This window comes from Cucurbita maxima, unplaced genomic scaffold (assembly GCF_002738345.1).
Source record: "Cucurbita maxima cultivar Rimu unplaced genomic scaffold, Cmax_1.0 Cma_Scf00018, whole genome shotgun sequence".
Taxonomy (NCBI): domain Eukaryota; kingdom Viridiplantae; phylum Streptophyta; class Magnoliopsida; order Cucurbitales; family Cucurbitaceae; genus Cucurbita; species Cucurbita maxima.
This window is the reverse complement of record NW_019272034.1, coordinates 239,163-262,580: the sequence shown is the minus strand read 5'-3', so window position 1 is coordinate 262,580 and position 23,418 is coordinate 239,163. Positions and strand designations below refer to the sequence as shown.

The window sequence follows — 23,418 nt, the reverse complement described above, 5'->3', positions numbered from 1 at the left end:
ACAACTGAATATGGTGGGAAAGTCCATGAATCTCGGCTATCTGATTATCTATTTCAATTATGTCAACGATATTTCAAAAGTAGTCTCAAATTTTTAATTGGATCCTTTTATTTAATTATTTTTACCATAAGCAGCAGTCCATGCATGCCATATATATATCTTTTGGGTTAGTTTTAACTCCACTGACTAAATGTCCATGGTGGATGACACGTAGATTATATAAGATTAAAATGGGAGAATAAAATTACTAACTTTATAAAGAGAAATAGTGTGTGAATTTAAAAATTATTTTGTTTTTATTATGAAGCCATCTCTTCTCAATATAGTATAATCTTTAAAAGGTTTATTATTTTCTATAGCCAAAACTCGTTTTGAATTGGGTGAAGATGTCACTTTATAGGATACATCCAAATTTAGTTTTAAACGGTTCAAATATAGTCATTGTCTTTTTTATTTATCTTTAAATTATTGTGAAGTTAATTTTTATTTGACTAATCAAAATAAAAAAATATAAAAGATAATATGAATATAAGGGTTATTTAGGTAAGATTAAAGAATTAATGGTCGAGAGACTAAATTTATATTTGATTAAAAATACAATAAAATGAGGAATTAAGACAAGGGTACCAACAAAATAATAGTAAGTCTCAAAATTATATTTTGAAATGACATTATCTAAAATTTGGTACGAAGAAGAAATACAAAAGAACCCTAAAAGTATATAGTTGAATTAAACATAGATCTATGGGATGGGGAGAGGAACATTAATTTGTAAATTTGTTTGGGGATCCCTTTCAAAGGACCTATGTGTTCCCTCCAAAACTTGGGAGAAAATGGTCATTTTATGTATGAAAAATAATAATTTTTTTTTATGGGTTTTGTCATTTTCTTGTTTTATTCTTACAATGATTTTGTTTTTGAAAACCATAGCATTGGCTAGACCAAAAGTCTTCCCACCTCATCCACACCTCTAAGCTCATCATAATTTTATTTTTTCTTTTATTTTTCTTAATAATAATATTTATTCCTCCATATTTCTAAATTAATTTGATAACGATTTTATTTTTATTTTTAACTTAAAAATGTGCTTCATCCTATTTTTTGATAAATATTTTAAATCCAAAAATTAAAATTTCCTTCTTAATTATCTATTTAATATATATATACATGTTTTGCATTCTTTAAATTTGAAAAATAATTGAAAGTGATTTTTTAAAAATATACCAATAAAATTTTATTTAAAAAAAAAATACATATAAAGAGAAAACAAAGTTTTAACTTTTAAAAACATAAAACAAAAAAAAAAAAAAGGAAATCATTAAAAAATAAAAATAAAGGCTTAATAATTTAGAAAAAAAAATATTGGTATGTGAATATAAAGTTATATGCAATAATTGACAATGCAAAACGACATAGCACATGACATGAATTTATCCTATCTGGAATCCATACTGATGCTTACCATTTCAACAATATTTGGAATGAGACTTCATAACTAAAACCATTCACACTGATTAAGAGATCAACACAGATCTCAACACATTATCTATACTACAATTAATTTTCATCAATTTCCTAAGTTTTTAAGATAATGTTTTACATGTTTAATTTCATTTCTTTTTATATAATTATATGCATGCATATACAATATGCATGTCACATCACCTTCAAAATTAGAATTATTCATTAAAATTAAAATAATTACCTACAAAATATACTACTTCAATTAATAATTCTTTTAGGACAATTAAGCCTACAAAATTAGGGTACATAAATGAACTAATAGCATGTCTAAATGAGAGTTATCGTGATGGTAGAATGGTTAAGAAATACTAAAAAAAAAAACTTAAAAATCACTACCTATATTAAGAAGTTGCACATTCATTTTCGATGGCTCAATCATAAGAACTCATACCCCGATTGAATTATTTGGTCCCACTCGTTATCAATGGGATCAGGGATACTTCCAGCAAGAAATATATCGAAGGGTTAGTGCCGGGCTAGCCGAAAATCAAAGTTTATCAGAAGCTTGGTCTAAAATTCCTGAAAAATTAGCTTTTTATGATTACATCGGGAATAATCCCGCAAAAGGTGGATTATTCAGAGCGGGTTCCATGGACAACGGGTAGATGACCTCTTAAGAAATTTCCCTGAATACATTGAGTAAAGAAAAATCATGCTGAAATGACTCGTGTTGGTTGTAACGTGACTATGTCGATGCATGAGAATATCAGAGCTATGAGTTAGGAAAGAATATAATAATTTGGGATAGGTAAGATTGGAACGTGTTGGAAATATAATTTTTATTGAAAAAAAAAATTGAATATGCAGTTATAAATATAATATCATATTCCTATAATATATATTATGTAGATATAAACTCTTGAATAATTTATCACATCAATTAAATAAGTTAGTCCCCAATTATTTGGCCAAATTCATCAAAACCATTCACAATATTAATATCTCATGAATATATATTTATAAATTTAAAAATAAAAATGGGGGCAAACTTGATAAATCCGGTTCAAATTGATTAAGTTGTACAAAGTATCTTAAAACCTCGGGTGGGGTTGAATTATGTTAATATTAAAAGAAAAAAAAAAAAGGTGGATTGGGCTGTCTTGTAATACGGCATCACCACACGTGAGCGTAATATTCCTGTGGATCACAGCCTATTAAAGTTCACGAGCGAGAATACTAGAGGAGAAAGTGCGGGTCCCGCCCCCTTAATAATTTGCCATAAAGTGGGGCCCACCGAAATATTCCAAAATTTAAAAAATAGAAACTTATTTTCTATCTCTGAAAAATAAAAAGCGGATACCGTGTCTTTCTCCTACCATGTTTTAATGAAATTTTTAAAATTTTTACTATCCCAAATTCAAGAAGTTTTGTACGGATGAACATTTCAATGCAAAACTGCGACTAAAAATTTGATGAAGAATTATGTCATTTTCAGCCTCGTTAAGATGGCACCCCTCTCACATGACATGTACAATTTCGACTTTTTATCACAATTTTCTTTTAAAATTTTATCAATAGTTTAAATGTTTGAAAGGGATGAAAATAAAACAGAATTAAAAAAATAATAATAATTGTGAATTAGTATAAGAATTAAATTGTTAGTTTATATGATAAAAAACTCAAATTTTATAAAGGGTTGGAATGAAGCTGCTGTAGTCTATTACTTGTGCGAGAAAACACCGATGACCAATTGATAGAGTCATTGTACGACGTCGCATGGCATGGGAGATTGTTACGTGCTCGCTGTTGTGGAGGAGGCGCCTTAAATGGCAGAAGCTAGCGGCCTGAAAACTATGAGCGGAGAAGGGTTAGCCGCCAGCGGCGGTAATGAAGGAGAGGAAGAAGACGACAAAGAAGGGTCAGCGCTCGTGTGGACAACCATTGTTGCGACGCGAGCAGTGGTAGTTTTTGTAAGCGGACTATAGCCGCCGGCACAGAGAGAAGTTCGTCAGATTATAGAACTCGCCAAGCACTCGCAGTCTCCGACCGGGAAGCCCACAACTCTTCTTCTTCTTCTTCTTCTTTTTTTTTTTAAGGAAATTTACAGAGAGATTTATGTGTGTTCTATTTTCACCGCTCATAAATATTAGAAATAGAAATACAAAGTTAATAAATTTAAGGAACTTATTAATATTTTATTTAACAAAGAAAGAGTTTTAAAAAACTTTTAAAATTATTGGAGTTTCAAAATTTTCATTAATATTTTTTATTCTTTTTAACTTCAAAAATATTTTTTGATTTTTTTATAAAAATTTAAAAGTATGGTTTGTACTAGTGTGAATTAAATATATTTTTATTACTTGAATTAAGTAGTCAATGTATAAGTTATCTATTATTTATCATAGTTTTAAATTTACGAGTGAAAATAGTTTAATCCGGGAAAATTGGAATTTTCATACTTGCTATAAAATTAAGTTTTTTAAGAGACTTACCTAATCTATTCAGGGTTAAAAATCTAAATTACATAAACACACCAAAAAAAACAAGATTAATAAACTCAATACTTAACAAACCCTCCAAATTCACAAAGACCCTTCACCTTGGGCGCGCATTTGAATGAAACTTTTTGCTCCCTTAAAATTTGGATTATTTTTTTACAATTTCCTCCGTCGCTCCCTCCCTTTCGCCGCTGCCACTGCCGCCCTCCACTCAGGTAATCTAACATTGAACATTCGTTTGGATCGAAAATCGGAATTATTGTTCGGTATGATCGATCTGAAAGCGCACCTATTAAATTTCCTTGGGTTAATTTCAGAAATTCGAACCCGCCAGAGGCGGTTGGTCTCTCTTTTCGCGCCATAGTTCGCCATCTTTGATCTGCGGGCAATTGTCGGTTTAGGTGATTGGAGTTAAATTTTATTTCGGCTATGGTATTGCTCTAGAGAAGATAGAAATCAAAATTTCCTACTATGTTTAGTTAGTTCGTTTCTCTTTCATAATCGGATTTGGATATTAAAAGCTTAGCAACTCTTTGAGTTTTATTCGACGTTAGTTAGGTTATTGAAATCATTATTTGGCGCCGTTGGGAGTTCATGTTTGAGCTACTCTTATACAAGGATATAGCTAACAGAAATCAAAATTTTCAACTAGATGCAAGTTGTTGGTTCCCTTTTCAGCTTACAATTCTGTAAGCTGTATTTGGCTTCTGGTATTGAAGTCAAATTTTCTGTTTCTCTACTTTACGACCGATTATTATTTGGCGGCACTGACAGAGGCGTAGGAATGTCAAGAGCTTGCTACAAAATTTTGTGTTCATATATCTTAATTTTGATTTATTTGTTCATAAGCTTGGGGTGATTCATGGTTGTTTGTTCGTAGTAGGGATGTCCTTGATCGTCTTCTACCTCAGTGGTTGTTGTTTTTATATATATATGGCTTGTGCCATTGGTTCTTGAGAAATTTTGGGGTTGGGTAAAATTTAACAACTCCTGGCACTGACTGCTAATGGTTTGGTGAAAAATTTTACCATATTTTTTTCTTTGCGATTTGCTCATGAAGCTTGCCTTTGAAAATTTGAAGTGTTTCTTTTGCTGTTAGATGCATATTGCTATAAATTTAATTTAGGTTCTTAATGTTATTTAATCATTCATTCTGTATATGTTAATAAATTTGTTATTGTTTCTCTCTCTCAGACAATTTTCTTTCAAAAAGTTCAAATATCGTGCATTTGAATGGAAGAAGAGGGGAATACAATTTCTGACAATGAAGAGGTTCCTGGTTGTGATGTGCGAGGAAAAAGAGTTGTTGAAACAGAAGTAGAGGATAGAGAGGAGGAGGAGGAGGAGGAGGAGGAAGAGGAAGAAGAAGAAGACGAGGAAGAAGTAGAGGATGAAGGAGAAGATGATAATGAAGAAGAAGATGGTTACATTTTCAAATTCAAGGCCGGAGAAAATCCTTTTGATTTTGTTGAAGGGACAGATTTTAGCATCCAACCATATAAAAAATTTGAGCGTCTTGAATATGAAGCTCTTGCTGAGAAAAAGCGAAAGGCTCTTGCAAATGGTCAGAGGTAAATTTTATTGTATATTTTATGTTCTCTCACCCCCTTTTTATATTCTTAATTTTCTCTCACTCTTTTTATATTCTTAAAAACAGCGAGAGGTCTGCAAAGAGAGGCAGGGTAGAAGATATTTCTGGTGCAAGCTTTGAGGAAATTATGGAAGCTATGAATTATGGATCTAGGAGGAAGCGAAGGCAGGTACTATCCATGCGAATGTCATTTTTATGACTATTCTGATGATATATCTGTATAATGGCTCAAACTTATTTTAAAACTTGCATGTTTATTACAGACTTAGTTTAGTTATGGATTTTGGAGGAGATGCAAAACTCGTTTTATGGATATAACAAGGTAACACTTAAATAGAACTATTCTCTGGTATTATGTACGGGTGCTATTTGGTATACAAGATAAGTAATATGAAAAATGGAATTCTTTTGGAGGAAAGGATCAGAGTGTATGCCCCGTATCCTAAACTTCTAGGAATTCTACAACTTGTTTTAATATTTGATGTTAAGTAAATGAGATCCAGTCCAGTTAATTTTTTCTTAGGGTCATTTAGAATGCATTATAACTAATTGAATAATATAGATGCTCTTTTCAAGAATTAAAAAGGCAAAAAATATAGATGTTGTCATGTGTTAGAGATTTTTTTTAAGTATCACAGAAACAACTTGAGGGAGCTTCTACTTGAGTATTCGAGCGCAAATGACACAATAATTCCTTAAGCAAGGAACAATAGTCCAGTTGATCACATGAGAGCAACTTGCCTTGGTGTCTCCGGCTCCACTTACTCCCTTAATAAATCTCTGGTATTATTCTCAGTCTTACTGGCAAGAGTAGCAGGAACGTTAATTAGATACTTCTAAAAAGATCTGGTGTTGGACTGCACAAATTCTGATTGGATAAGAAGTCATTTTTCCTCCCATTAATAATCTTTTTTTTTTCCAATTTGGGCAATTTATTCATCATCCTTTTCACCACTAAATTTGGCTTAGATGACAAAGTTCTTTTTTTATTCATAATGATATGATTACAAAGAATGGTCAGGCTTTTATAGTCAACTGTAAATTTGGTTTTGTGCATATTATCCAGTGGAAGCTGTTAATATACTTTACCACTTGCATCAAAATTGTAAACACCAGGTTTTTTGGGTTGTCTCCTAGAGGCAAGCCCTAGGCAACCACTCCTGTAAAGATTGGTTAAAAGCCTCTACATATTGAATTAAGTAGAGGAAGCTTTGGGCTATTTAAAAAAGTCATATCACATCCCCTTCCCTCTGGAATGTATTATATTGGGCCTTCTACCGATTATTTCTTTTTCCTTTTGTTTTCTATAATCTTTTATAAGATGCAAGCTTTTCTCTGTCCTTGTAGCCTAAAAAACGAGGTAGGCGGAAAGGATCAAAGAGAAAGCTTAATTGTGATGTTACAAAGTTGCTTGGTGATGCAACTTTATGTTATGCTCAGGGCCAGTATGAGAAGGTACAGAATCTTAAGACGATCTTCTTTCCTTTGATTAGTTCTGTTTAGTCTTTACATCGCAATGCCTACAAAGAGTATAAGCAAAACAATATATATTTTTTGTATCACTGAATTTACTCTTTGCAGCATTATGCTTGCAGGCTATATCTGTATTGAGTCAAGTTGTTCTGCAAGCCCCAGATGTACCTGATTCGTACCATACACTTGGACTTGTTTATAATGCAATTGGGGATGATGTAAAAGCCATGGGATTCTACATGCTAGCTGCACATTTAATGCCAAAAGATTCATCTCTCTGGAAACTGCTATTTTCATGGTCAATGTGAGGTTCTCTCATGTGTTCCCATGAAGTCATCACTTTTAGTTTTAGTATAAAAAATCAAGAAATATGATTTACAGGTTGTATATATTTAACAAGTGCAGTGACCGAGGTGACATTGATCAAGCAAGCTACTGTCTTTCTAAAGCAATAAAAGCAGAGCCTGATGATATTAATTTATTATTTTACCGTGCATCACTCTACCTTGAGCGCGGAGATTGTCAGAAAGCAGCTGAAACATATGACCAAATTCACCAACTAAGTGTTGAAAATGTTGAAGCACTAATGACAGGAGCGAAGGTTTGATGTCTAATCTCCTTGCCATTGGGTTTGACTTCCTTATTCCTAGATTTATGATTGCTTTAATTTGTACACGTTTGTATCCTCAATCTAAGTGAAGCCCAACTGAAGGGTCCACCCTTTTTCATGCCCATTTTAACAATCTAACAGCCGAAGATTTATCAGTTTTCTTACTTCTGGAATCATGGATGAGAACCATGGGTGGTTTTGAAGTTGTTCTTCAAAATTTTTGATTTTGTTAATTGTGAACACACTTATATTGAAATTCTTCCAAACCAATGTGGTTTTCTTCCTGTTGTAGTTGAAATAATTGATCCCAATTTAGGAGTTTCTGGTGTCTTTATTTAAGCAATTGATGAAGATATGATTAATCCTCCCATGGATTGTTTGTTTGAGCAAGGAGAAATTATTTTGAGCCACTACTTGGATTTCCCTGATATTGATCACATCAGTAAAATTCTTGGAGATGAACAACCACTTAGAGGAAGATGAAAATATTTCCTTTTCCAGTTTTTTCTTCAATTCAACCTATTGAAGACTTTGTTGAGGAAATTAATGATGGAAGACATGCACACAACTTTCACCAAACTTATTCTGGTTCTCAAGAAGCACTTCTCTCTCCTTTAGTTAATACCAACTCTCCCGAGAATTCCTTCCTCCATTTGGTTTTTTGTCCTTTGATTTTTTGTGCTCTCCGGGTGGTTTGGCGGTATCCCCAAGTTTTGTTAGCCTTTAGTGTGGTTTTCTGTTCGGTATCCCCTTGAAAGTTTTGTTAGCCATTAGTGTGGTTTTCTGTGGGCTGTTGATTTTTGTGTGGTCTCTCAGTCTCTTTCACGCCCTAGTGGTTTGGCTTTATTATTGTTTTTTTTATTGTTGTTGTTCTGGTGGTTTGGTGGTGTTCGTAGGCTCTTGATCTTTCGCCTGTTTGTTTATCATCTATTTTTGGTGTTTTCTTTATTTACTTGTTGGTCTTCTTGGGTTTTTCTCCTCAAGTTTTTATCTTCTTTTGGGTTGCTTGTTCTGTTCGGGTTGATTATCTTATTTCTCTCATGTGGAGTTTGTATCCTTGAGCATTAGTCTCTTTTCATTTATTCAATGAAGAATTTTTGTTTCTTGTAAAAACAATTATAAACGTATTACCTGTTTTGTGCATCAGCCAATCAAATTTCTTTTAACTATTTTCTCTTCTCCGGTTAGATTGTATTTAGTTAATTTTCTCTTCTCAAGTTGGATTTTCCAAGCCTTATGAGTTACGAATATATATCTATAAAAAACATTGGAATGAAGACTTTGCAGTTCCAATCTCCTCATTAACCACAATCCAACTTGATTGGGTTTATGTCCATTCAATTAATTAATTTATCCATGTCATTGAATCCATGATTTGCATTTAATTATTTTAATGAAACACATTTCCATGCAGTTTTGATGTTAAATTCCTACTAGTTAAATTTTACATCTTACAAGTTTTGAAATAATGAAGCTTATTCCTGTTGGAGCTTATAAATGTCTGAGGATCTTTTTTGTTGTCGTCTATTTTATTATAATATATGTTGCTTGTGTTATGGTTTTTTTGTTCCCTGGTAGAGAGTTTGATTGAACTTAATTGTCTTTAATTTCTGAGCTTCAATTATCCTTGATGAGGAATTATATCTGATTCCGAGTCAGCTATCTATGTTTAGATTTATTTAAATTTGCGACTCAAGTCTGTCTTGCTTTACCTTGCTAGCTGTACCAAAAATGCGGTCATCTTGAACGTGCAATTTGCATTCTTGAGAACTACATCAAAGGACATCCAGTTGAAGCTGATTTAGATGTAGTTGATCTTCTAGCTTCTTTATACATGGGAAGTAAAGAATTCAGCAAAGCTCTTGAGTGCATTGAGCATGCAGATAGTGTGTACTGTGCAGATAATGAGCTACCTTTAAACTTGACTGCTAAAGCAGGAATATGCCACATCCATCTTGGAAATTTTGAGAAGGCAGAGGTCAGTATGTTCTTCAAAGCATAACTACCACTAAGTAAATACTGCTATATTTACATATCCATAGTGTGCCAACTAAGTATGATAATCCGTTCATTTGAAGTTAAAGCCATCGTTTTCTGAATTTAGTTTTACTCCTTTATTTTATGTTGTTGATAGGGCTGACTCTTCAGGAAATCCTCTTAACGCACTGTTTAGAAGTATAACGACGATAAATTCTTCATTATAAGATGTTTTCGTGCCATGTTTGCTTTCTGTCTTGAGTTTGAAAATATTAAACTTACCAGTTTATATTTACCACTAGTGCCTGTTTGCTAATTTGAGACGAGAAGCTGGCGATGAAGGCTCAAATTTGATGATTGAAGTTGCAGACTCATTACTGAGTCTTAAGCACTATAACTTGGCATTGAAGTATTATCTGATGTCAGAAGAAGTAAATGCTGGAGGGAACGTGGTAAGCGCTTATGATTTTCATTTTTCCTTTAAGTGAGGTGTTGGGAGGGTGGGGTGACGTGACAATTGTTAGATAGCATTTTACATAATTCTATTAGATATTCTGGTGAGTTTTTGGTTGCTATATCCACCCAGCATACACGTCATAGGTTTTGTGATAAGAAATTCTCAAACTTACTGTTGATCTTATATGCATGCTGCATTTTCTTCAATCAAAATTTCGTACGCATTTCTCCATGTTTCTACATTACATTTCGTAGAACTGAATATTTAAGTTCTATCTTCAATATACAGTTAGTGGTTCTTGTTTCCTTCTCTTGGTTTTGATGTATTTTGAATGATAAGATTGAGGATTCAACCTCCATTGTTCTGCTGTGTAGTGGTCTTAGATCTTTTTAAATGTATTGCCTGATTCAATTAATTTTATCTAGTTATATTTTTTAATCTTCAAAAGATTATTATATCGAGACTTTTTTTCTTATTTATTTGAACAGCACTCCTTGAGTTTTTTTTTTTTTTTTTTTGGTAATTAACCCTGATTAATAACACCTCACTTTTATATCAGGGAATTCTATACCTAAAAATTGCCCAATGTTACTCATCAACTAATGAAAGAGCAGAGGCAATTGTTTTCTTTTATAAAGGTGAGGCAAATTTCCTGAATGATTTAATTATTGCCATCTGGAGCCTTTTTGTAGTCGAGGATGATCTCATGGTTGATTTCAAATTGATCTCTCTTTGTAATTTTCTTTTATAAATGCAGTTCTCGTTTACTTATAAAGAGGATGATATATTTACAAATGTCTTAGAGAATTCATTTTTCTTTTTCTTTTTCTTTTTTCTTTTGAAACAAAAAATAAACTTGCCAAAAGTTACCATTAAAGTCTAGAATTGAACCAAATAAAACATGAAGTTATATCTCAAAAAACTTTTAATCAAACCTTACAAAAACCCCTAATTTGTGTTAATAACGCTCGAGTTGTAAATGCAAAACCTCCCATCAACGGAAACCCAGGAAGAGGCATAAAACTTTGCTAAATCGGCTTCTTCCACCGATCTTTTGCCTTTATGTTAAAATTCTGTTATTCCTTTCCATTTAAACACTCAACATTGAAGTGGTACCAAATCTTGAGTGAGTTTTTAATAATATTATAGAGCTATCAAATATTCTTTTGCAGTGCTTCAACATCTTGAAGATAACATTAATGCTCGATTAACTTTGGCTTCCCTCCTCCTCGAGGAAGCTAGAGAAGAAGAAGCCATTTCATTACTATCTCCTCCGAAAGATTCAAGTATGTGTTCATTAAATCACTATCTTGTTCTTTATCACTTGCAAGTTAAAAGATGGAGCTAGCAGGTGTTTCACTTTTCTTATTAAACATTTTTTGGTACTTCTGAATTTATGCAGACTCAACTAGCTCATCTTCCAGCAAATGCAAACCTTGGTGGCTCAATGAGAGAGTAAAACTGAAGCTTTGCCACATATTCAGAACTAAAGGAATGCTTGAGAACTTCGTTGAGGCAATCTTTCCTTTGGTCCGTGAGTCCTTGTATATTGAGACTCTTCATGAAAAGGTAATAAAATTTATGTGGCCGAAAACCTCTTTCTTTACCGTGGTCTCTTACTCTTCCCTAGTTATAACGATATTTTAGTCTACATAAAGACTAATTTGAAGATTGCTCATTTTCTCATATTCATTCTCATGCCTGCTTGGATCTCTAGACTCTAGGTCCTTTCTCATGTCTTAAGAACAAGTTTTCTAAAATAATTATTGCCATCCATCTCTCACAAATTCTAGATTGGGCAAATCATGATTTGTATAATATGAAAAGGAAATGAAACTATCTATCGTATATGTCCAAGAAGAGGCAAACACAATTACCCTGCATGTTGATGTAAACTTGGCTAGCAAAAAATTATCTGCAACATGGACACTTGGCTTTGGAAATTAAGTATTGGCTCCAAACTTGTAAGATAACAGTTAGACAGACAATATAAGAGGCCTCTAGCTCAAAAAAAAGTTGATTAAAAGAAGAAGAGGAACATTGGGTAAAGAACTCCGTTGAGAATGAAAGAAGAACATAGGCATGTTATAGGGGAAAAGAGTTGTTCATGTGGGGTGTAACAATTTTATTGACTAACAGTTAAGGCCATAAAATTTTCTTATGGAAAGAAATGTGATATATGAATTTGTATTTAATTCACCAAGGCTAAACATTTGAACTTCCTTTTCCTTACTTTTTGGTCAGATTATCTATTATGTTGCAAGTCCTATTGCCTTGTTTTCGATGCTCTTGAAAAGTAAATAATAAATTAGAAAAGCAACTAACAGCTAAGGCCATATATTTTATGGGTCCTTTTTCCTCCCGTAACAAGTTTCATTACCGTTTTATGTTTCTTGGATATACCCACTTCAATGCGCAATTTTCCTTATGTAGTATAATATGTTAATATTTAAGGCTATTTTTTAAGAATTCAAAATCACTGTATCCATCACAAAATCTGTAGATTCTGTCTCTCAAATTTCTTCTATTTCCGATTCTAAATTCCATGTCCTTTCTTTAAAGATAACTTGTGTTTGGGTTTTAGATTAAAGTGAACAAGAAGAAGCTTCCAAAGAGGGTTTTGCTTGAAAGAGTCAAAGTACTAGATGGACGTAAAACCGGTGGCCTATTTCGTGGATTCAGACCTGTAGCTCCTAAATCAGATTTGTAAGTAATCAAGGTCTTGACAATATGTTGTAAGAATATCATTTTTAACATAATTTCGTACTTTCCTTAATAAGTCTGATTTATTAGCATGTCTCTTGCCTTTAGTGAATAACTTTGATTCTTTGGACATTTGAATAATTTTAACTTTCCAAGTCACCTGACATTCTTGATGAGAATGTTGGAATGTAGTAATATTACTAGTCTGGTTTGTACCGTCAAGTTCTTCACGTGTTGGTTAAAAATAGGGGTTGATGTTGATCGTTGACTTAAAATTTTATTTCAAATTCCCTTGTGGTCATTAGTTCTAGACTTCTAGTTCCTGCCGTTTGTCCAGTTTGCGAAGAAAATGATCATATTTGGTGCAATGTTAAAATGGTTTCTAGTCTTATTTTGTATCTGACACCTACAATTACACATCCGAAATACTTCATTAGTTCTTAACATATCAAGTAATGAGCCTCAAAAATTTCTCAATGTTTGGTCACTAAAAAAACTCCTATGTATGGCTTCTGAAGCAACAGTCATTTTAAGGTTTGAGTTTCCCATAACCTTGCTGCTTATTTTCTTTTTATAAATCCTGATTTTTTGCTTTGAGCGAGAATATGAAACCTCTTATCTGTGTGCTAAATTAGATCAAAGGCGTCGAGAGCAAAGAAATTGCTTCAAAAGAGGGAAAGAATTAGGGAAGAGAAGAAGGCTCAAGCTCTGGCTGCTGGAGTGAATCTGAACTATGATGATTTCGATGATGAGCCAATGGTAACTTTTTTGGTTGTTTGCTCATTTTTATTGCAATACGAACTCTGGATATGCTAGCAAAAATTCAACCATGAATGCTTTTATTTTCATCTGTGATGTTTCTAGCTACGAGTGCCCCGAGAATCTCCCCTGCCTAATCTTCTGAAGGATGAAGAATATCATAATCTTATTGTTGATGTTAGTACCTCTTACGCTTATCTCAATCTTTGTACTTTTTTCTTTGTTTATTATCCCATTATGCCAAATGAACATACTGATGTACCCATCCTTATGCAGTTCCGTTTGTTTCATTACCTAACTTCCATTTGATCATCCATTTAATTCCCTCTTTGTGATTTGTATAGTTGTGCAAGGCTTTGGCTTCCTTGGGAAGATGTTCTGAAGCTTTAGAGATCATAAGTCTAACTTTAAAGTTGGCTTTTAACTCGTTGTCCATAGAAAGGAAGGAGGAACTCCAGTTACTCGGAGCTCGTAAGTATTTTTACAAGTTGTTTCACTTGTTACATTTATTTTGCCTATTTTCAACAATGGTGCTAGATTAGTGGCTTGCTTCAAAAAGGAAATGGTCGCCTAAATTCTCTTGGCCGAAGGCTCTCATCATATCCCATGAATTTCATATTTTACTGTATTAAAATGGCCTATTGAGGGCATAGTGAAGGAATGGCCCTTTATTACAATGTAATTGAAATTTTTTTAATATGGAAACCTGCAATTGTTTGATTTTCTGAACTTTTGAGCTATTTATCTGCTTCTTTATTAGAATTAACTTTATGTTTACAGAACTAGCATTCAGCTCAACTGATACCAAGCATGGATTCAACTTTGCAAAGCACGTTGTGAAGCAGTACCCTTATAGCAATTCTGCTTGGAATTGTTATTATAAAGTATCTTCAAGGTATTTGAGCCTTTGATATTTTATTTGGTTTGAAACAAATCTATTTGCATTTGTTGTCCTAAAAAATATTTCTGTATTTGAGACGCCTTTTATTCCACGGACAATATAAAAATGGAAGGTAGATAAGAGGGCACTCCTCCTGAACACAGAGGATACCTTTTATCCCTAAGCTGGTTTCTCAATTATGGAAAGGGAAGAAAAATTACAATATTGATAAAAACACTAGAGAATTTTGAAAAGTAAAACCACACGTTGATATGCTTGTGAACTTGCACAGAAGAGATCTGCAAGCTGCAGCCTATTTGCAAGCAATGAAAAGATGGTTCATGGATTCTTAGTTGCACACGCAGTTCGGATATACTTGGGGGAAGAAGAATAGTCTGGGTTTCTACTTGGGATTTTATCTCGAGTATTTATACTCAGGTAGCAACAGACCATGCAAAAATTTCAGCCTTTTTTTGGGACCTTGATGTTTGAAATCTAATTTGTTACGGAAGACACAAATAGCGGCCAATTTACCCATGAAAGCTCCGAGGAGTCTCTAGTCCATACCATGCAGTCCTCATTTTGGTTTGAGGCAGTATTTTACAGTTGTTTACAAGAGTCAGCCAGTCCAGTTCTTGCAAATTTCACCTACACCAAAGTCTGTCAAAGTTGCTTTAACTCTAGTACTTTAAACAATTTTTTTCTTTTTCTTAGAATATTATATTACTAAGCGAGAATGGGAACCTTTAACTGTAAGGAAGGTAAAGATCCTTTAACTATTGCGTTTTACTAAGATCCGTGTAACTACTTTTTCTGATAGTGAGAGGTGTAGCATATGAGTTTGGAGAAAATACGATATACTTCTACTTACTCCACATATTTTCTTTTTAATAAATTAGTACTTGCATAGGAGCATTATGTTTACTTTTTGTCTTTTTTTAATCAATAAATTACAACTCACCTGAGGCTTTCCTGTATTCTAGAATGACAAACCGGGATTCAAGGCATTGCAAACTTCTGAATAGCATGCAAACCAAGTACAAAGATTGTGCACCACCCTATATCATTGCTGGGCATCAATTTACCGCCATTAGTCATCATCAAGATGCGGCAAGGAAATATCTTGAAGCTTATAAACTGTTGCCGGATAGTCCCCTAATTAACTTGTGTGTTGGTATGAGTCCTGTTCTTCATGTCTCTTGTATATTTAGATGACATTAATTTACTCTTAATTTGGTTCGCAGTGTTTCATGTTTTCTACGATTTTCTTCCTTGGCCCTAAAATGTCCCTTTCAGGAACGGCCTTGATCAACTTGACACTTGGATTTCGTCTTCAAAACAAGCATCAGTGTGTTGCACAAGGCTTGGCATTCCTCTACAAAAATTTGAAGCTTTGTGATAACAGCCAGGTATGATATTGTTATTTTGTTATTGCACATTCGTAAAAAAGAAAAAAAAAAAAAGAGTACCAAGAAATTGGCATTGTTTGCCATTTAAGCTATGGTCGCGATGATATGTGGTTAAAAAGTTTGACAAGGATAAAGCTAACCAGGAAAATGAATTTGTGTCATTTGAGCTACGAGCTACGATTATTGACGAGTTATGGTCATAAAAGTTGTGTTGCAAAAAAGACATGTTCTATTCTCTATCCTTAGTTTCTAAGGCCCCGTATGCGAACCATCATGTTTTTCACTTTCTGTTCTTGAAAATTGAATTTATTAATAATATTCCCACCTTTGTGCTTTAAAATCTTAGAAGAAAACTTGTTTTTGTTTTTCGAACTTGGCTAAAAATTTACGTGTTTACAAAAATAGTGAAAATAGAAATTGAGGGTAAATAGAACTAAAAATGGAATGGTTATGAAATAGAAGTAGTTTTGAGCTTTTAATTTGTATTTTCTCCTGAAAGCGAGCTAGAGGTTGCAGTGGTGCTTTCCAGTTACTGGCTAAGCCATGATGGATACCTACTTAAGGTTTATGGTGAGATGGTTATCCTATGAAAATAATGAGGTGCATGCAAGCTGGTCGAAACACGGGAATGTTGAAAAGAAAAACTAACACATTGATCGAGAACCTGATTTTCTCACAGTTCTTGTGACCATTGTGTTTGCCCTATTAATTATGTGTAGGAAGCCTTGTACAACATAGCTCGAGCATATCATCACATTGGACTGGTGACACTAGCAGTTACGTATTACGAAAAGGTGCTTGCAACTTACCAGAAGGATTGTCCCATCCCAGAACTTTTTGGAGAGAATCAAGACGGTAAGCATCAGACATCAGTCTACTGTGATCTACGTAGAGAAGCGGCTTACAATTTGCATCTTATATATAAAGAGAGCGGAGCTTTAGATCTTGCTAGGCAAGTCCTAAAAGATAATTGCACATTTTAAGTAGGAAGCAGATTTTTTTTTTTTTTTTTTTTTTTTTTGAGGTAACAGCTGTGTTCTAACATCTAACTAGCAATAGATTTATCTTTATTTTGACAACATTGTATATATAGGTTAAGGATATATTATTTTATGACCGACTTTATAAGGATTCAGTTGATTATGTATGTATCTGTGAAGATAAATTAGTGATTCAGTCGATTTTATAGGGCAAGAATATAGTTCTAGGTCGTTTTAGGCAGTTAAAGAGTCTTTATTTATTTATTTATTATTATTATTTAATTTAGCTGAAGCTACTAGTATTTTCCTTTGTACATTGATTTTTTTTTTCCTTTGTACGTCGAACACACGACTTTTCTTTTTTATTATACTCATGAAAAACTAGAAAGAGGTGGAAACCAGATTTTGTTAAACTAGGTGTTGATCAGGAGCTGAATCCTAATTCCGTTTTTTTTTTTTTTTTTTTTTTGTCAAATTTGATATAACAGGAATAAACGAAATGAACGGATCAATTGAAAAGATGTATTTGCCTTGTTAATGTCTTCTAGGGATGTAATAGGGTTGGAAGTAGAAATTTCAACTTTTTTGCCTGGAGTTGAGTTATTTATGCTCACATTTTATAAATGATATTTAAATATACAAACATTACTCTTCATATTGTTAATTTAACTGGAACCATGAAGACACCATTCCAATAAATTAATTTTCAAAATTTAAGCATTTAATCTTAAAAAGGTATAAATCAGGTTGAATTTCAAATCATAGTTTTATTATTATTATTATTGAATCCAAACACAAGGAATGATTCATATTCTTAAAAATACGGGGGCAAATTTATGAGGAAATTGTTCACTATCGATAATGCAAATGACCCATAACCAAATATTATTCAAGCTAAATGGCGTGCAACAAAATCTAATTACTTGGTTTATCAGTGCTGCAACTTTGATTTCAATGATTCAATGACGGCTGAGAAATCCTGATCACCGAGTCCATGAGATTTGGCTACCTTGTACAGCTCATTTGCAGCTGCAGCAATAGGGGTAGACTGCGAAACGGATTCGGCTAAACCGAGAGCAAGCCTCAAGTCCTGCAAAGTTAGCCACATGAGAATTAAGATGATGGTATGTGTATGAAGTTGCTAAATCTAAAGCAATTACCTTTTGCTGATGCTTTAAGGGAAAGGCAGTGGGGTAAAGGGATTGAATCATTGATGGCCCCTTGAGTGAGTACATTGGTGCACTAATTGCTCCCTGGGAAACCACCTGTAATGAGAGAGATTTTATTGTTCAATCTGAGTCACAAAGAGGAATCTTTCTGTGAAATTGTCAGGCGAATGCCTAAAAATTTTGACAGGAACAAATCATGGGGTATTTTCTCTTTCTTAATATTCACATCGGTTTTCAAACCAGCATGTTATTTATTTATTTTCATAATCTTTCTTGGCCACTAGACCAACCTATGGTAGTTGATCCAATGGGTATCTTTTACACCTGGGACTACTGGGACAGAGGTCTAATTATTTGACTTTTTTCGAGGTTTTAAGCATTGATAATAAAATAAAGCACAATTATTCTAGGGAATACCTGTACAAGGATGCTCGGGTCGAGTCCTACTTTCTCACTTAGAAGCAATCCTTCAGAGAATGATGCAATCATGCTACAAACGTTCAGAAAAATAAATACAAAATCAATGACAAGATGCTAGTTGGCAGAATACCAAATTGGAAATTAAGAGAAAATATGGGACAGAACCTTCCCATGATCATGTTGACAACGAGCTTCATTGCAGCCCCATTTCCGACTTCCCCAAGATAAAATTTTGACTACATGAATGAGAATATACGAAACTGAAGATGAGAAGAAACGAACGGCAAATTTCACCAAATTAGTTCGTCGTATAGATAGCTGAAATTCTTCCTACCTTCCCCATTATGTCAAAAAGTGGGGCAACTCTTTCATACAGAGCTTTGTCGCCTGAATGTCAAGCAACTATATCAAAATTCTAGCCTTCCTAAAATAGATAAATGAGACTCATAGGAGAAGGAATTAAATCAGGCGACATTAGGATAATTTTAACTGATTAATCTATTCGATACAGCTCAACGTTGTAATTTTGATCATTCAATAGTCTCTTCTGCACTCGCTATAAACCACTGCACTATCTTGTACAAAGTTTACATGGCGACCAAGTGAATTCATCCGTAAGAAGTATGACAAGTGATAATATGTTAATCCCTTCATGATATAAGTTGCTAACCTGCCGTAAGAAATATAAGTTGTCCGTCTTCAGCAGGCTTTTTGGAGCCTGAAACTGGAGCCTAAAAGAAAGTTGCAATCAATAAGTTCAAATCGCTACTGTTTGTTGTATGCATGGCTATAAATATTACTCTACCTCCAGAAATAGAGCTCCTGTATCTTTTATACGTGCACTAATCAATTTAGAAGTAGTGGCATCAACCGTTGAAACATCCACATACCTGCCAGTGGCAATAGGATACGATAAAATGTATACATGATGATTAAAGGATATCATAGGACTTCGTGAGAAAGCGGTTCAAATTGAAGAAATCGAGAACTGAACGGAAGTTCCGGCAGGGGAAAAGATCCAACAAAATTACTGGAATTTTCTCGCACTAGTAATAACTGATGGAAAATTTAGTAATACAAAGTGAAAAGGTCATACCCTTTTCCTGGGCTCAATCCACTAGCAGCTCCATTCTCTCCGGAAGCAACATTCAACTGAAAATGGTAGAATAAGTTGGTGAACAGAAATAAACAGTCTAAGAACTGCAGATTAAGTATACTCACCGCACTTTCAGGGTCAGCAAGCATAGCAAATGTGACATCGCAAGATGCTGCCACTTCCCGAGGAGAAGGCTGGTATCTGCATCAATAGACTAGTTCAATTATAATTGAAGCATCGGAGTACAATACCATAATCAAGTGAAACTCAAAATAATCGAGATTTCTAGCATATAAATTACGTCAATAAAAATGATTGATTGGAAATAATAATAATAATAATAAAGAAAATAAAAGGAGAAGAAAGGAGTTTCTTAGAGGACCAGGAGGGTAAAATTTGATCAGAATCTTCAGGTGGCCAATTTCTCGCCAACGGATTTCTCTAATATTGGAATGGGAGAAAAATGGCAAAACCGTACGGACATTTCTCCTGAACGGTGCTCCCTAACCAAAGTAAACCTAAAGACATAGGAACAATTAATTTTCCGATGTATAGTTGGGACAAAAAAACTAGTTTTTTTTTGTTAAGCTTCAACACAACTCCAACTACTAAGGAGTAGAGTATTAGACCTCAACCAATTAAGCTATATTCAAATTCAAAAATTCATTTTTTAAAGGTATCTATAGAATGTTTATTTTTAAAAGGTACCCAGTAGATTAAACATGCATACATATTCGTTAATTATGTTTTAAGAGTATTTCTTTCTTGGTATTTCTCTTTCATCAATAGGAATAAGCTTCGGCGAGAAGGAAATCATAGATTTTGTTCGCTTCGGTGTTTTCTACATGGGCTACACTGTCTACATAGTTTTGTAATTAATTCTTTCTGTTTAATTCAAACAAATTTGAGAACGGTTTCTATAACTTCAAGGATACCAACCAATTGACTTCGGTGGTTTTTGGTTAAAAGGGATCTTAAATCCTCCACTTTTCTATTCTTCATTAGAGACTTTCAAACAGTTTCGTTCGCTATTAAAATACATTACGTTTCAAATACAAGCCTACTTCTAGTTTAGTATTTGGAAAACTGCTAATCTCTAAGGAACAAACAGAGCATTAGGGAACGACACGCAATGTTACTGTTTCTCTCGTTCCTGGAGTGCTTTTTCGTAATTTCATTCGAAGTTCTTGGATAGCTCATTCACTTAAATGAAATATATGTTTCCTTTCCTTGTTAGCCAGACACGATAATGAGACGGAGAAAAATACTAATTCCTAGACCTTCTCCCCCTACTTCTCCTTTTCCTTTCTCGAATCCTATTCCCCCAAGCACTACCCAAAAGTCTTACCACTGCCTTATGCTCCAGGAAAGCCTTACCACATCACAGATGTATATTGGAAATCAAATCCTCAAAATGCCGCAAATATTACGGAATTCGTTTGCATCAATGGTGTTGGGTGTGCTATATATATAGATATACATATACATATACATATACATCTCAGAACATCAAGGACTTACTTTGCACCCAAGTTGATAAGAGGATCACATTTACTCTTGGTTCTGTTCCAGACGGTCACATCGTATCTACAAACAAACCAGAGGAGACCACATATGAAAAAGATTTATGGGTAGATGATAGCAAAAGAAACCTAACTCTAGTAAATAAGACACGTGCTGTCGGGTTTCTTCAACTGGAATGGCCAAAGTACATGAAACAAAGAAATTTTGTAATTTTTAAAATCAACATGACATTGTGATTATATCTTAGTCAACCTCTACTATGGAAAAGATTTAAATTAATGATACATATTTAAAAGGAGGTTCGAAAGTGAAAAAAAAGAAAGGAAACACATCCTCCATAAGTCATACCCTGATTTTATAAGATTCTGTGCCATTGGTGAACCCATGATTCCAAGACCTAAGAAGCCAACGCGCAGCTTTCCTGCATAAACAAAAATTGAGGGAGCTATGTTATGTTTGCAAGCTAGTGAACTTTCCAGAAAGCAAGAACAAAAGCACAAAATGGACAGACCAAAGCGGAATTGTGAAATTAATAAATCGAGCCTCCAAAATTTAGAAACCACTACACTGCTAATCTCGTTGCTTTCTAATTTTCAGTGCGGAAAACAAATCGTTTGCGTCGTTTTGGTAAATTTTAATTGGACCGGTATGTCCACTCAATCCAGACTTTCCCAGGACTTCTATGGCCTTATTTTCAAATTGTTTATCCTAAGTATTGCTGATTTGAACATAAGTGAAGGTATGTCAGAGATTTGACAAAAAGTCCATCAAAAAGAATTCAACTAAAAGCTGAAACTCAACTCCTAAAGTGCGAGGGGAAAGGAATATTAGTCACTCTCGTCAAAGCTTTAGCGGAAAAATCTCTCTATTTCATCATTCGTGAAAGCATTCTTATGAATGATTATGAACGTGCCTTCTCCAACATTTCCACCTTCCAAAATCCGTTGTGCCTATCCTCGATATTATGAAACTAACTCCAAAATCGTGCAATTGCAGCTTCCACTTCATAATTTTCTCCGGCTATGAAATTTTCTTAGAGCGCACATTACAAAGATCCGCACGATGACAGACAACAGAAAGAACTCCAACTCTGTCGTTCACTACTTTATTTTCAATAACAAAAATGTGAGCAACTAATTCATTGTAATTTGGATAAATGTGTCCTCACCGATACTCAGCTGATATCACAACTCTATCAAAGCTGAAAAATGATCAAAGATCGCAACAAGTAAATGCAGTTCCGCTTAACAGCTACATCTACATATAAGCCGAACTATCTACAAAAACCTCCAATTATGTTATGCCTTTTTTGGTAGAGATAGTAGCATTACGAAAATTGGCACAAACAGAGAAACATAGATAAGAACTCCAAAAGCAACAGATCTCTATTATATTTCCAAGAACAAAAACGGGAACTATCAATCTTTCTAACAAATAATATCACAGCTCTACCAAGGAAGAAAGATGACCAAATCATCTCCGCTGGATACTCAACTCAAAGATCGCAACTACAAGGAAGAAAATGCAGCTCCGACTAACATCACAACTACATGTAAACCAAACTAGCTGCTACAAGAACTTCCAAAAACGTTATGTCTTTGTTGGTACAGTTTGGACAACCAAAGAAACATTGATAAGAACTCCAAAACCTGCAAGCACTGTTACGTTTCCAAGGAAAAAAATTGAGAACTCTCATTTCCATCTAACAATAATGAGTTTGTTCAAATCAACTCGCAACGAATATCACAACTAATGATCCTAATGATCTCCACCACATACTCAACTCAAAGATCGCAAATACAAGTAAGCATCTCCAAAACTACACGTAAATCGAGCTATCAACAAAAAAGTTCCAATTACGTGTACAGGTTTTTAGGTACAAAATGCAGCAGCGAAAATTACCGGTGGCCGCAGTTGCATCCGGAATAGAGAAGCCAGAACTTGACATATCGGAGTTGCTTTGATTTTTCTGTGCTACAAGACGAAGATCGTCGAAAATGGAGGGCGAATGATTGAATGAAATAACAGCGCAGCTGCGATCAGTGTAACTCCAAACAGAGATTTTCAGGTTTTCTTTCGGTGTTAAATGACAGCGTTTGATTGGCGAGGGAAACCAATTTGTTGGACCACTAAGGCCCGATGCGACGTCGTTTAGTAGCCTATGTTCCTATTTCTGCGGAATTGGAACTTTTCGAAGAGAACCTCAAAAGCGACGCGTGGCATCCTCCATTAAACTCCCGAAAACAGTTGGGTCCTTAAATTGTGACACTATAATTAATATGCTTTCAAACTGATAATAATTTATCGCGTAAATTTTTATACGTAATAATATGGTATTTGTATAGATTATGAAAATTGTCATCAAAATTAAATGAGAATTATTTAGCAACTTATAATTTAACATATGT

General features: G+C 34.0%; 2 protein-coding genes across 4 annotated transcripts; one reads left to right on the top strand and one right to left on the bottom strand.

Annotated features, from left to right (window-relative positions):
- The first annotated feature begins 4,003 nt into the window (after nucleotides 1-4,003).
- Nucleotides 4,004-17,015, top strand: LOC111492778 (general transcription factor 3C polypeptide 3). 3 transcript variants are annotated; one of them, XM_023142221.1, is made up of 20 exons: nucleotides 4,004-4,177; nucleotides 4,280-4,363; nucleotides 5,157-5,533; nucleotides 5,620-5,722; nucleotides 6,901-7,008; nucleotides 7,149-7,330; nucleotides 7,432-7,627; nucleotides 9,357-9,614; nucleotides 9,916-10,065; nucleotides 10,630-10,708; nucleotides 11,243-11,356; nucleotides 11,473-11,639; nucleotides 12,655-12,776; nucleotides 13,409-13,532; nucleotides 13,638-13,709; nucleotides 13,877-14,003; nucleotides 14,313-14,427; nucleotides 15,396-15,586; nucleotides 15,709-15,821; nucleotides 16,541-17,015. In XM_023142221.1, the coding sequence occupies exons 3-20, from the start codon at nucleotides 5,196-5,198 to the stop codon at nucleotides 16,802-16,804; spliced, it is 2,823 nt and encodes a 940-aa protein (XP_022997989.1). In that variant the 5' UTR covers nucleotides 4,004-4,177; nucleotides 4,280-4,363; nucleotides 5,157-5,195; the 3' UTR covers nucleotides 16,805-17,015. The 3 variants fall into 3 exon arrangements, with proteins under 3 accessions (XP_022997989.1, XP_022997990.1, XP_022997988.1); XM_023142222.1 differs by having other exon boundaries at nucleotides 4,280-4,394; XM_023142220.1 differs by lacking the exon at nucleotides 4,280-4,363.
- A 533-nt stretch (nucleotides 17,016-17,548) lies between these two features.
- LOC111492780 (glyoxylate/succinic semialdehyde reductase 2, chloroplastic-like) lies at nucleotides 17,549-23,096 on the bottom strand. The gene is made up of 12 exons (XM_023142224.1): nucleotides 22,913-23,096; nucleotides 21,359-21,431; nucleotides 21,008-21,073; nucleotides 19,612-19,687; nucleotides 19,487-19,542; nucleotides 19,196-19,280; nucleotides 19,061-19,121; nucleotides 18,725-18,777; nucleotides 18,556-18,626; nucleotides 18,388-18,460; nucleotides 17,962-18,066; nucleotides 17,549-17,891 (listed from the first exon to the last, which is right to left on the bottom strand). The coding sequence occupies exons 1-12, from the start codon at nucleotides 22,956-22,958 to the stop codon at nucleotides 17,733-17,735; spliced, it is 924 nt and encodes a 307-aa protein (XP_022997992.1). The 5' UTR covers nucleotides 22,959-23,096; the 3' UTR covers nucleotides 17,549-17,732.
- Nucleotides 23,097-23,418: the final 322 nt, after the last annotated feature.